The sequence below is a fragment of the Salvelinus sp. IW2-2015 genome, linkage group LG6.1, assembly GCF_002910315.2.
Source record: "Salvelinus sp. IW2-2015 linkage group LG6.1, ASM291031v2, whole genome shotgun sequence".
NCBI lineage: Eukaryota > Metazoa > Chordata > Actinopteri > Salmoniformes > Salmonidae > Salvelinus > Salvelinus sp. IW2-2015.
Genome location: NC_036845.1, coordinates 14,836,578 through 14,848,511, shown reverse-complemented (window position 1 = coordinate 14,848,511; position 11,934 = coordinate 14,836,578). Strand labels below are relative to the sequence as shown.

At 44.1% G+C, this 11,934-nt stretch overlaps 1 protein-coding gene across 1 annotated transcript in view; it reads left to right on the top strand.

Annotated features, from left to right (window-relative positions):
* LOC111964671 (CBP80/20-dependent translation initiation factor) overlaps positions 1-11,934 on the top strand; it is a 38,156-nt gene that overhangs the window by 9,149 nt on the left and 17,073 nt on the right. Inside the window, exon 2 of the mRNA XM_023988511.2 lies at positions 334-405. Coding sequence (XP_023844279.1) covers positions 334-405 — 72 coding nt within the window. The remainder of the gene's footprint in view (positions 1-333; positions 406-11,934) is intronic.

The following is an 11,934-nucleotide window of genomic DNA, read 5'->3' as shown; positions in this document are numbered from 1 at the left end:
AAAAGTACTAGAAATAATCAAGGTTATGATAATGCTGCTGTTAAAACTTCTGTTGAACTTCCTATTGCACTGAAACCCAAACCTGGCTGCTCCCATACATAAATACACAGTAAACTGGGGTAGTTTACCCCATGGGATATATTCCAAGCTGAGCAGCATTTACAAAATAGCCAAGCTAAAATTAGTGGACCACACGGACCAGCTGGTAAGCGGAGGGAGGAGGAGAGATTTGTAAATGTCATTCATTTCACCAGGACAGAAATGTGTAAAACAAGTCATTCTCTCTTCCTGCCCTTTGTAACTTCCTTTCCCTCCTCTCTCACTCTCACCTAGTGGACAGAGGACTGCAACGACAGGAAAGATGGGAGTTGGTCATCCTCACGGGGGAGGGGCTCCACCAAACCGGTGAGTTCCTGGTAATCTGGACTGTGTTTGTCATACAGGCTGGCTGAGGATGAGGTTGGGTCCCTGAATACTACACACAGCTGTGCTGAGGCCCAATGTCCAATACCCCACCCAAACCCTTTCCCTCCCGCCCAACCCAACTCTGTCATTGACCAGGGTGGAAACGAGCTCTCAATGACAGCCYAGGTTACTAACGTATGGCTCCAGTTAAAAATACATACAGCACAGATAGTGCTTCTGTTTCATTGGGTATCCACTTGTCTYCTTATATAGCAAATGCCCATAGGACACAACCATCAAAAGCAAACGTCATACTAAAAGTYAGCAGATGCATTTTGAATGTAACTTATTTCATTTCTGATGATGGTATACGACATATCTCAGTCCGAAGCTCTGCCCAAGTGTAGGATGGATGAAGACAAGTGTTCATCATTTGCAAATTGTAGGCCTAACTAGGGGTGGGAACGTTTAAATGTTAAAACGTTTAAAAAAACATTAGGTTCTTTTAATGTTAAGAAAAAACCCTAACTGAAAAACAATGATTTTAGTATTTTTTCCCACAGAATTTGAATCACGGTGCAGTTATCACAAAACATAAATTTCCGTGTTATAACCCAACCAGATGATGGGCTCTAAAGGGGAAGTTTAATATGATGCAATATGATGTAAATGCAGAAAGTAAACAGCGTTGTGATTCAATTTCCTCAACAACTAAGAGTGTTGAAGCGCGAGGCTCAACTTCTCCGCTATCTTGGTGCCCTGGCAACCACACACAACGGTAGTATAGCAACCAATCAGTCTCCRCCGTTCCAAAAATACTTATGAGTTGATTCCTAGCGGAATTMAATCTTGACACTCAGAAATGGGAGTCGACACCGGGAGTCGACATGCAAGTAGTTGAGAAATCTGTTATTTTGACAGCAACTCCACACCTCTACGTCGTCATCACTAACAGTTGGCAGAGAAAGGCAAGCAACAGCAACTCCAGTGCTGTATGACAGTACTTAGTGAAGTAAATGAGGAAATGCAAACATTGTGAGGTGGAATGTAGGTACAGTAATGGTGGTACCGGGCGGCGGTAATGTAGTACGGGGGCGGTACTGGTGGTACGGGGCGGGTAATGGTGGTACGGGGGGCGGTACTGGTGGTACGGGGCGGGTCATGGTAGTACGCGGGGGCGGTACTGGTTGGTACGGGGGCGGGTAATGGTGGTACGGGGGGCGGTAATGGTGGTACGGGGGGCGGTAATGGTAGTACGGGGGCGGTACTGGTGGTACGGGGCGGTAAGGTATGTACGCGGTATGGTAGTACGGGGGGCGGTAATGGTAGTACGGGGGCGGTAATGGGTAGATACGGGGGCGGGTAATGGTGGTACGGGGGCGGTAATGTAGGTACGGGGGCGGTAATGGTAGTACGGGGGGCGGTAATGGTAGTACGGGGGCGGTAATGGTGACGGGGCGGTAATGGTGGTACGGGGGGCGTATGGTAGTACGGGGGCGGTAATGGTGTACGGGTGCGGTAAATGGTGGTACGGGGGCGGTAATGGTGTACGGGGGGGGCGGTAATGGTGTACGGGGGGGTAATGGTAGTACGGGGGGCGGTAATGGTAGAACGGGGGGCGGTAATGGTGGTACGGGGGGACCGGTAATGGTGGTACGGGGGCGGTAATGGTGTACGGGGGGCGGTAATGTAGTACGGCGGGGCGGTAATGGTAGTACGGGGGGCTCGGGTAATGGGTGTACGGGGGCAGGTAATGGTAGTACGGGGGCGGTAATGGTAGTACGGGGGCGGTAATGGTAGTACGGGCGGTAAATGGTGTACGGGGCGGTAATGGTGGTACGGGGGGCGTAATGGTAGTACGGGGGGTGGTAATGGTAGTACGGGGCGGTGGTAATGGTAGTACGGGGGGGCGGGTAATGGTGGTACGGGGGCGGTAATGGTGGTACGGCGTAATGGTAGTACGGGGGCGGTAATGGTAGTACGGGGGCGGTAATGGTAGTACGGGGCGAGGTAATGGTAGTAGGGGCGGTAATGGTTGTATGGGTGCAATGCTTAACCATCTGAAAGGGACGCACCGTGAGACCCAAAACGTTGCTGGCAGCAGCGCTACTGCATTGTGAATTCAAGTTGAGTTTTATGCATTTTTCTTAGTTTTAACAGAAAACCGATAACATTTTCCTAGTTGTCACATCCCTAGGCCTAACTGCGTTTCCACCAGGCGGGTTGCTGGGCAGCTGGTAATCTATCCAGACTGGCTGGTCGTAAGTTGACACCCCTCTCACTAAACCTCTGATATTTGCATGGGTTTATGGTTGATAGTCTTTGTATTGGTAGTAGCTAACCTGGGATGTCATGGTACTCTAGATTAGAGGTTAACCGATTATGATGTTTCAACGCCGATACTGATTATTGGAGGACCAAAAAAAACATCTGACGATTAATCGGCCGATTTTTACATATGTTTGTAATAATGACGATGAAAACAATACTGAATGAAAAATGAACCCTTTTATTTTAACTTAATATAATACATAAATAAAATCTATTTAGTCTCAAATAAGTAATGAAACATGTTCAATTTGGTTTAAATAATGCAAAAACACCGTGTTGGAGAAGAAAGTAAAAGTGCAATATGTGCCATGTAAAAAAGCTAACGTTTAAGTTCCTTGCTCAGAACATGAGAACATATGAAAGCTTGTGTTCAATATTCCTAGTTAAGAAGTTTTAGGTTGTAGTTATTATAGGAATTATGACGTGTCAACTATTTCACTCTATTCCATTTTGTATTTCATATACCTTTGACTATTGTATGTTCTTATAGGCACTTTAGTATTGCCAGCCTAATCTCGGGAGTTGATAGGCTTGAATCATAAACATCGCTGTGTGTCAAGCATTGCTAAGAGCTTTTTGCAAACGCAGTAAAGTGCTGTTTGAATGAATGCTTACGAGCGTGCTGCTTCCTACCATCGCTCAGTCAGACTGCTCTATCAAATATCAAATCATAGACTTAATTATAATAAACACACAGAAATACGAGCCTTTTGTCATTAATATGGTCAAATCCGGAAACGATCATTTCGAAAACAAAACGTTTATTCTTTCAGTGAAATACGGAACCATTCCGTTTTTTGTCAAACGGGTGGCAACTGTAAGTCTACATATTGCTGTTACATTGCACAACCTTCAATGTTATTTAAAATTCTGTRATATTAATTATGGTCTTTGTTAGGAWGAAACACAGTTCGCAACGAGCCAGGCGGCCCAAACTGRTGCATWTACCCTGACTCTGCTTGCACTGAACGCAAGAGAAGCGACACAATTTCCGTAGTTATTGCCTGCTAACATGCATTTATTTTAACTAAATATGCAGGTTTAAAAATATATACTTCTGTGTATTGATTTTAAGAGAGGCATTGATGTTTATGGTTAGGTACGTTTGATCTACAAATGAGCTTTTTTCACGAATGTGCTTTTGTTAAATCATCACCCGTTTGGCGAAGTTGAATTAGGCTGTGATTCGATGATAAATTAACAGGCACTGCATTGATTATATGCAACGCAGGACAAGCTAGATAACCTAGTAATATCATCAATCATGTGTAGTTTGATAGTTTTTTATAATGCATGTTTAATGCTAGCTAGCAACTTARCTTGGCTCATTGTAGCCACAAGGTCCTTTGGCGCTGCACTCGTGTAACAAGTGGTCAGTCTGCCACGCAGTTTCCTCGTGGATTGCAATGTAATTGGCCATAATCGGCGTCCAAAAAGGCCAGTTACCGATTGTTATGAAAACTTGAAATCGGCCCTAATTAATCGGCCATGCCTCTACTCTAGATGTTGTTCTGTCTATGCTGCAACTGAAATACACTTCCTGTTTTCCCTGAGGGGCTTGTATAACTGTTTCGTAGGGTACACCACCTTAGCAAAACATTTTGTAACAGTAAACAAACATTCTTATTGGACAAGTGTCTTCTGATGTCACAGGGTGCTAGTCCAGAGTGTGGGCTTTCRCCCATGTGCCGKCTCCGGCTTTGTGTCTGCGCCTGTTGGCACGACGACCTGGCAGAGTGGGTTTGACCGTGAATGCTGGCACAGGGTGCAGGGAGACACACACCCATCTCCCTGGCTCTCGCTGTCATGTCCTGTCTCAACCAATGACTTGTGGTTGTGTTCCAATCTTATTGTGGTTGTGTAAGACACGGCCTACTGCTTGCCCAGGGTAAGCCCTCTGTTCCCCACCTGGGCTGCCAGATCAGGTTTCATGTGCTGATTCCTGTGCACCTTCCCACGTACACCAGAGATCTGTWTATAATGACGAGATGCTCATGTCTCCACTCTAACAATGGGAGCCGTTGTCCCAAAGGTGGGAAGTCAGGTGACAAGCTTAGGTCCAAAATAAGCCCGAAGAAACARATTGGGCTTATTTTGGACAGATTTTGTCGCGAGTGWAACCTCTTGTTTCACCTCTTCCTCTCTGTTWACACACACACACCAAGCCCCTGCCACTTTCAGCAACAAAGATGAGAAATCTTCCTCCTCTGACGAGGGGCTTCAACTCTATTTACCTTTTGAGGTTTGGTCCATCAGAATGGGTCATATGGACACTGAAACACGTTGAACATTATTTTACTGTACTAGAGGTGAAGTTAACCTTTCTATCTACACCCCTTTATGTCTCAACTCCTCGGATAGCGCGCAGAACYGACACTAGTAAAACAGCTGTATCAATGAACATTGATTCTGGAAAATGATGCTCAGTTTGTTTTGCGGCTTTGCGGTACCGCTAGCAGCATTTTAGCCAAAGACTGTTATACTCGCTGTCTAGTCCGTGTTTTATAAATGAGCTATAAGCATAAAACACAAMTATGTAAGGAAATGGAAACRCACTGTTTATTCTGAGAAATAAGGTAGGCCTCTTGATTTCAACATGTGAACAAAGTGGASCGACTAGCATGTTGTTCAAACAGCTGGAGACAGACTGAAGGGTGGGGTCAGAACACTGTTCTACCTTGTTCGCTAGCAGCTAGGCTTGTGGGTGAGAGATTGTTGAGACCTGTGTTCATGTTCTATAGTGCCTGCTGTAAGAAGTTAGTCATTATTAGTGACTGTGACATGGTTCCTGTTAAATTTGTAACAAACGYGGCATTTTCATAGACTGACTTSAAAGCCAGATCAGTGATTATTTGATAAAATGTCGTTATTAATGGAAGGCTTATATTTAGCCWAGGTATAATTTCACGAGCCCTGAATTCATTTAGATTGTTGCTGAATGTTTTTTAAATGCAGTGTATATGACCTTTTTAATTGTACAACCAAGCTTATTTAGAGCAAAAATATAGATTGTGAATCATCTGTAAGTTAAAKAAAWATATAGATATGATTTTTAGGCCGTATCGCCCAGCCCTATGGGAAGTCTACATTAGTAGTCTACATTAGTAGACTTTCCATAGGTGACTGAGGTTCTTTCTGGGTCAGTATGAATAGTTTGTACTATAGGTGATAAAGGCAGACAGAAGAGGTTAGATTATACCGTCACACAGAGATGAAGTGACTATGTGTTAGAGGAGAGCGCAATGCACCACAGGCTGCTCCAGGACATGAGTCGGTCTGCCCTCTGGTCATCTGGGTACACACTTCATCCTCTGCTGCCTGCTCCAGGACATGAGTCGGTCTACCCTCTGGTCATCTGGGTACACACTTCATCCTCTGCTGCCTGCTCCAGGACATGAGTCGGTCTGCCCTCTGGTCGTCTGGGTACACACTTCATCCTCTGCTGCCTGCTCCAGGACATGAGTCGGTCTGCCCTCTGGTTCGGTTCTGGTCACACTTGCATCCTCTGCTGCTGCTCCAGGACTATGAGTCGGTTGCCTCTGGTCGTCTGGGTACACACTTCATCTCTGCGTGCCTTCCAGACATGAGTCGGTCTGCTCTGGTCGTTCTGGGTACACACTTCATCCTTGCTGTGCTCCAGGACATGAGTCGGTCTGCCTCTGGTCGTCTGGTACACACTTCATCCTCTGCTGCCTGCTCCAGGACATGATCGGTCTGCCTCTGGTCGTCTGGTACACACTCATCTCTCTGCTGCCTGCTCCAGGACATGAGTCGGTCTGCCTCTGGTCGTCTGGGTACACACTTCATCCTCTGCTGCCTGTCCAGGACATGAGTCGGTCTGCCTCTGGTCGTCTGGGTTACACACTTCATTCCTCTGCTGCCTGCTCCAGGACATGAGTCGGTCTGCCTCTGGTCGTCTGGGTACACACTTCATCCTCTGCTGCTCTCAGGACATGAGTCGGTCTGCCCTCTGGTCTCTGGGTACACACTTCTCCTCTGCTGCCTGCTCCAGGACATGAGTCGGTCTGCCTCTGGTCGTCTGGGTACACACTTCATCCTCTGCGCCTGCTCCAGGACATGAGTCGGTCTGCCCTCTGGTCGTCTGGGTACACACTTCATCCTCTGCTGCCTGCTCCAGGACATGAGTCGGTCTGCCCTCTGGTCGTCTGGGTACACACTTCATCCTCTGCTGCTGCTTTTGTGCTTCACTTTCATTTCAACCAATCAGTTGGAGCCCTTTCTAAGCCTTTGCACACAGAGTGCTTGAGGCTGTCTTGTGGACGACTGGGTTGTTCCTAGTCCGGTAAAGACATGTCTGTTATAGGTAGGGTGTGTATTTACCATTTTATTTAACTAGGAAGTCAGTTAAGAACAAATTCTGTACTTACAATGAATACGGGCGGCTCGCGCCGGGCCCGCGCCAGGCCGCCAGATCCGACGCGTGGACAATTGTGCGGCCTCCTACGGAGACTCCTAATATGGCTGTGGTGCAAGAGCTATAATGTGCGTTACTTTGGACAGGGCATAGGGGAGCACAGCCCTAGTCTTTTTTCCACTGTTACTGTGGAGATATTATTCTTCCCATCATCACCTGAAAGATCTTCCCCTTCCCACCAGGGGTTGGAACCGAAATTATTTATTGTTTTGTTCTGAACAGAACCATTTTGTTTGTTTTGTGTTCCACTGTTCCGACCAGCAAAATAAAGTTCTGAACTGGTTCGAACCCCGAAAAAGTACCGGTTTATATTGTTCCTTTTTTAACCTGTGAAATAATGTGTTTAACCTTTTAGCTCATGAAATGACTTCACCAATCAGTGAAGTTGTTTACATGCTGTGATAGACAGACAACTGTTGCCTATTGCGCAAGAAGTGACTGAAATTRTATGGGTGGGGAGAGAGGGTTGAGGAGCAGGCTAGAAGCCCTGGGCATCTTTTTATGACATCATTATCTGAATTAGGTCCACAGAATTATATCTAGGAGGAGTGGCTTCTATGAAGGAACTTTGAATGTCCTTTGAGCTAGCTAGCTAACAAGCTTGTTTTTGCATTGCGGCACCAGAATTAAAAACACGTCTTACCTTTTTTAAATTTTATTTAATATATCCAACGTGAAACGTGATAACTAGGCCTATAGTATCCTTAACTAGCATTGAAAAAGTGAATCCATTCTAATCTAGCTAATAAAATATCTCTCTCCCATTTTCTGACGTCAGTACAGTAGCCTACAGTATGTTTCAGAGGGGGGAGGGACAGGTGACCTAAACCCACACTGACAAAGATTTCCAGCTTGCAGGCCGAGGCTGGAATACGTTTGTGAGTAAGGGAGGGCTTTGCATAGGTACTTTGCTGCTGTTTTTTTGGTGGGGCTAGAAAAACATTATTAACCGTTTTACATACTTTTAAAATAACTTCTGTTCCGCAACCGTATGGATCACTTTCTTTCTCGGTTCCGCTTCTGTTCTTGAAACATGTTGTTATTTTCCGGTTTAATGTTCTGTTCCCTGAACCGGTTCCAACCCTTGCTTCCCACACACGGTAACCCAAGGCTGTCGTTGAGGTGGATGAGGCGGCTGCATTAAGTCTGACAAATGACTTGAGAGAGGCACTGATGAAATAATCAAATGACACGAAATTGAACTTTACCTTCAGTCACTCCCCTTGCGGTTGTCTGGGAGGGAAGGGGACGCCAGTCTAGAATCCCCCAGCCAGCCAGCCAGCCAGCCAGCAGGCAGAGTCTGTAGTAGGGTCTGTAGTAGGGTATGGGGCAGAGAGGTGTGTGTGACTGACCGTGACCACTGGATCAGCACACTGACTGTAGTCAACTTGTTTCAGTCATAGAGAAGGCGGTTCTTTCTGCTCAGCAGCACACAGTCAGAATGGCCCTGGCTCTCCAACACAGCCAATGCCCCCCCCCCCCCCCCAAGCCAAGATAACCTACGTTAAACACAATGGAAAAATAATTTGGAGTACTTTAAATGATATCATGGGCAGAAAACCCAATTAATCTCCATCGTTCTTTTGAAGTTGATGTGTCATTTATAACGAAAACTTTCAATTACTATTTCACTAGTAAAGTGGAAAAACTCAAGTGAAATGACAACATTGAACCATCCTATTGTTGTTTTAAAGGTGTAGTAATGAAAGAGAAGGATTGCGGTTTTGAATTTGGTTAAGTCAGTGTGTGAAAGGTGGAACAACTGTCATCCATCAATAATGATAAGCCACCAGGTATAAACAAGCTTAATGTGAAACTAATCCGTTTGCTGCCTGTTCCTAGTAAACTGATGGAGAGAATTGTGTTTGACCAAATACAAAGCTTTTTTTCAGAGAACTACTAAACTACTGACATGCATATAGAGAAGGGCACTGAACTTCWACTGAGTCAGATGACTGATGATTGGTTAAAATAAATGGATAATCAGATGATAGGTGGAGATCGTTGTTAGATTTCAGTGCAGCCTTTGATGTTATTGGTCATCTGTTGTTATAAAGTCACTTGCTATGGTTTTACATCACCGACCATRACATGGTTGGAGAGTTATTTATCRAAAGAACCCAGAGAGTGTTCTTCAGTGAAAGCTTCTCTAACATCAGYTATATACAGTGRGSTGTCCCTTACTCTCCTCTATTTCGACAAATGATTTGTCACTGGTCGTCAACCTACCAAAYCTGCATCTGGCTCAAAACAGAGKAGCATGCCTTGCCCTTAACTGCATATACAGAACTAACATGAACAGCATGCAATTTCCCCGTGTTCGGGAACTAAAGATCTGAAAGTTTAGGTTTGAGCAAAAAAAATATTCGATCTTTTACCTAATGGTTGCGTTCTAACTCTGTCTGATTTCCAATTTGTCCACTAGATAGCACATAGATCACATGATGTCTCTTGGCGACTTGAAACCAGTTTCGTKTGGTTTGGGTAGTGAGTCACTGTGCCAAAATGGCTTTAATGGATTTTCAAGTCGCCTTTAGCAATCATTGGCTTTTAGGTTATTGAGTTTTTTGTTGTTGAAATAAGACGCAGACTGGTGAGGAAACTTCAAACCTCTTTTCCCATTCACTTTTTCTGCTGTAAACGAGGAGCTAGCTAAACGCTGCAGGTGAAGGATACATACAAGGTAATGTGGCTGGAGAAGGAAATGGATTGCTTGACAATGACCATCAGGGAGTACCCTTTCCATGCATACTACATGTTTACACTTTTGATGACTTGACCTACATTGCATTATGGGCCTGTATGGGGAGGGTGGCGAGGTTCTTATAACATTGCCAGCAGTAAGATTTMAGTTCGATTTCCAAAATGACAAGGCCTGTAGCTTTTGTAAAAGGTTTGTCACGTTCTATTTTCGGATAACATTTATTTTTAAGGTATTTCCCCCAAACTCACCGGCCCCGTACAGGGCCCAAAACAACCGCTCTGAGTTTAACTGGTTAAACTCTAACACACACACACACACAATATACACCCACATTATTCTTTAGTTGTGTTTGTATTATATTTTACTTGTGGCGTTTGTATTATTTTAGTTGTTTGTATTATTTTAGTTGTTTGTATTATTTTAGTTGTGGTGTTTGTATATCGTTGTATTTGTGTGACTTTCCTTGTCTATCAGTTTTTTGTGGACCCCAGGAAGAATTGCTGCTGCGGCAAAAGCTAATGGGGATACCAATAAATAATAAACCTCTCTCTGTCTCTCTCTCTGTGAGTGGAGTTGATATGGTAATTGATTTTGTTCTCTCTCTGCAGTGGAGGAGTTGATATGGTATTGATTTTGGTTCTCTTGCAGTGGAGGAGTTGATATGTATATGAGTTCTCTGGGGGAGAGTTGATTTGGTATTGATTTGTTCTCCTCTCTGCAGTGGAGGAGTTGATATGATATTGATTTTGTTCTCTCTCTGCAGTGGAGGAGTTGATATTGTATTGATTTTGTCTTTCTCTGCAGTGGAGGAGTTGATATGGTATTGATTTGTTCTCTGGGGAGTTGATATGGTATTGAATTTTGTTTCTCTCTCTCTGCAGTGGAGGAGTTGATATGATATTGATTTTGTTTCTCTGCAGTGAGTGGAGGAGTTGGTATGGGTATTGATTTTGTTCTCTCTGCAGTGGAGGAGTTGATATGGTATTGATTTTGTTCTCTCCTGCAGTGGAGGTAGTTGATATTGGTATTGATTTTGTCTCTCCTGCAGTGGAGAGTTGATATTGATATTGATTTTGTTCTCTTCTCTCAGTGGAGGAGTTGATATTATTGATTTTGTTCTCTCTGCAGTGGAGGAGTTGTATGTTATGATTTTGTTCTCTCTCTGCAGTGGAGGAGTTGGTATGTTTATTGTTTTGTTTCTCTCTGCAGGGAGGAGTTGATATGTATTGATTTTGTTCTCTCTGCAGTGGAGGAGTTGATATGGTATTGATTTTGTTCTCTCTGCAGTGGAGGAGTTGATATGGTATTGATTTTGTTCTCTCTGCAGTGGAGGAGTGATATGGTATTGATGTTGTTTCTCTCTTCAGTGGAGGAGTTGATATGATATTGATTTGTTCTCTTGCAGTGGAGGAGTTGATATGGTATTGATTTTGTCTCTCTGCAGTGGAGGAGTTGATATGGTATTGGATTTGTTCTCTGCAGTGGAGGAGTTGATATGGTATTGATTTTGTTCTCTCTGCAGTGGAGGAGTTATATGGTATGATTTTGTCTCTCTGTAGTGGAGGAGTTGATATGTATTGATTTTGTTCTCTCTGCAGTGGAGGAGTTGATATGGTATTGATGTTGTTCTCTCTGCAGTGGAGGAGTTGATATGATATTGATTTTGTTCTCTCTGCAGTGGAGAGTTGATATGATATTGATTTTGTTCTCTCTGCAGTGGAGAGTTGATATGGTATTGATTTTGTTCTCTCTGCAGTGGAGGAGTTGATATGGTATTGATTTTGTTCTCTCTGCAGTGGAGGAGTTGGTATGGTATTGATTTTTGTTCTCTCTGCAGTGGAGGAGTTGATATGGTATTGATTTTGTTCTCTCTGCAGTGAGGAGTTGATATGGTATTGATTTTGTTCTCTCTGCATTGGAGGAGTTGATATGGTATTGATTTTGTTCTCTCTCTGCAGTGGAGGAGTTGATATGGTATTGATTTTGTTCTCTCTGCAGTGGAGGAGTTGATATGATATTGATTTTGTTTCTCTCTCTGCAGTGGAGGAGTTGATATGGT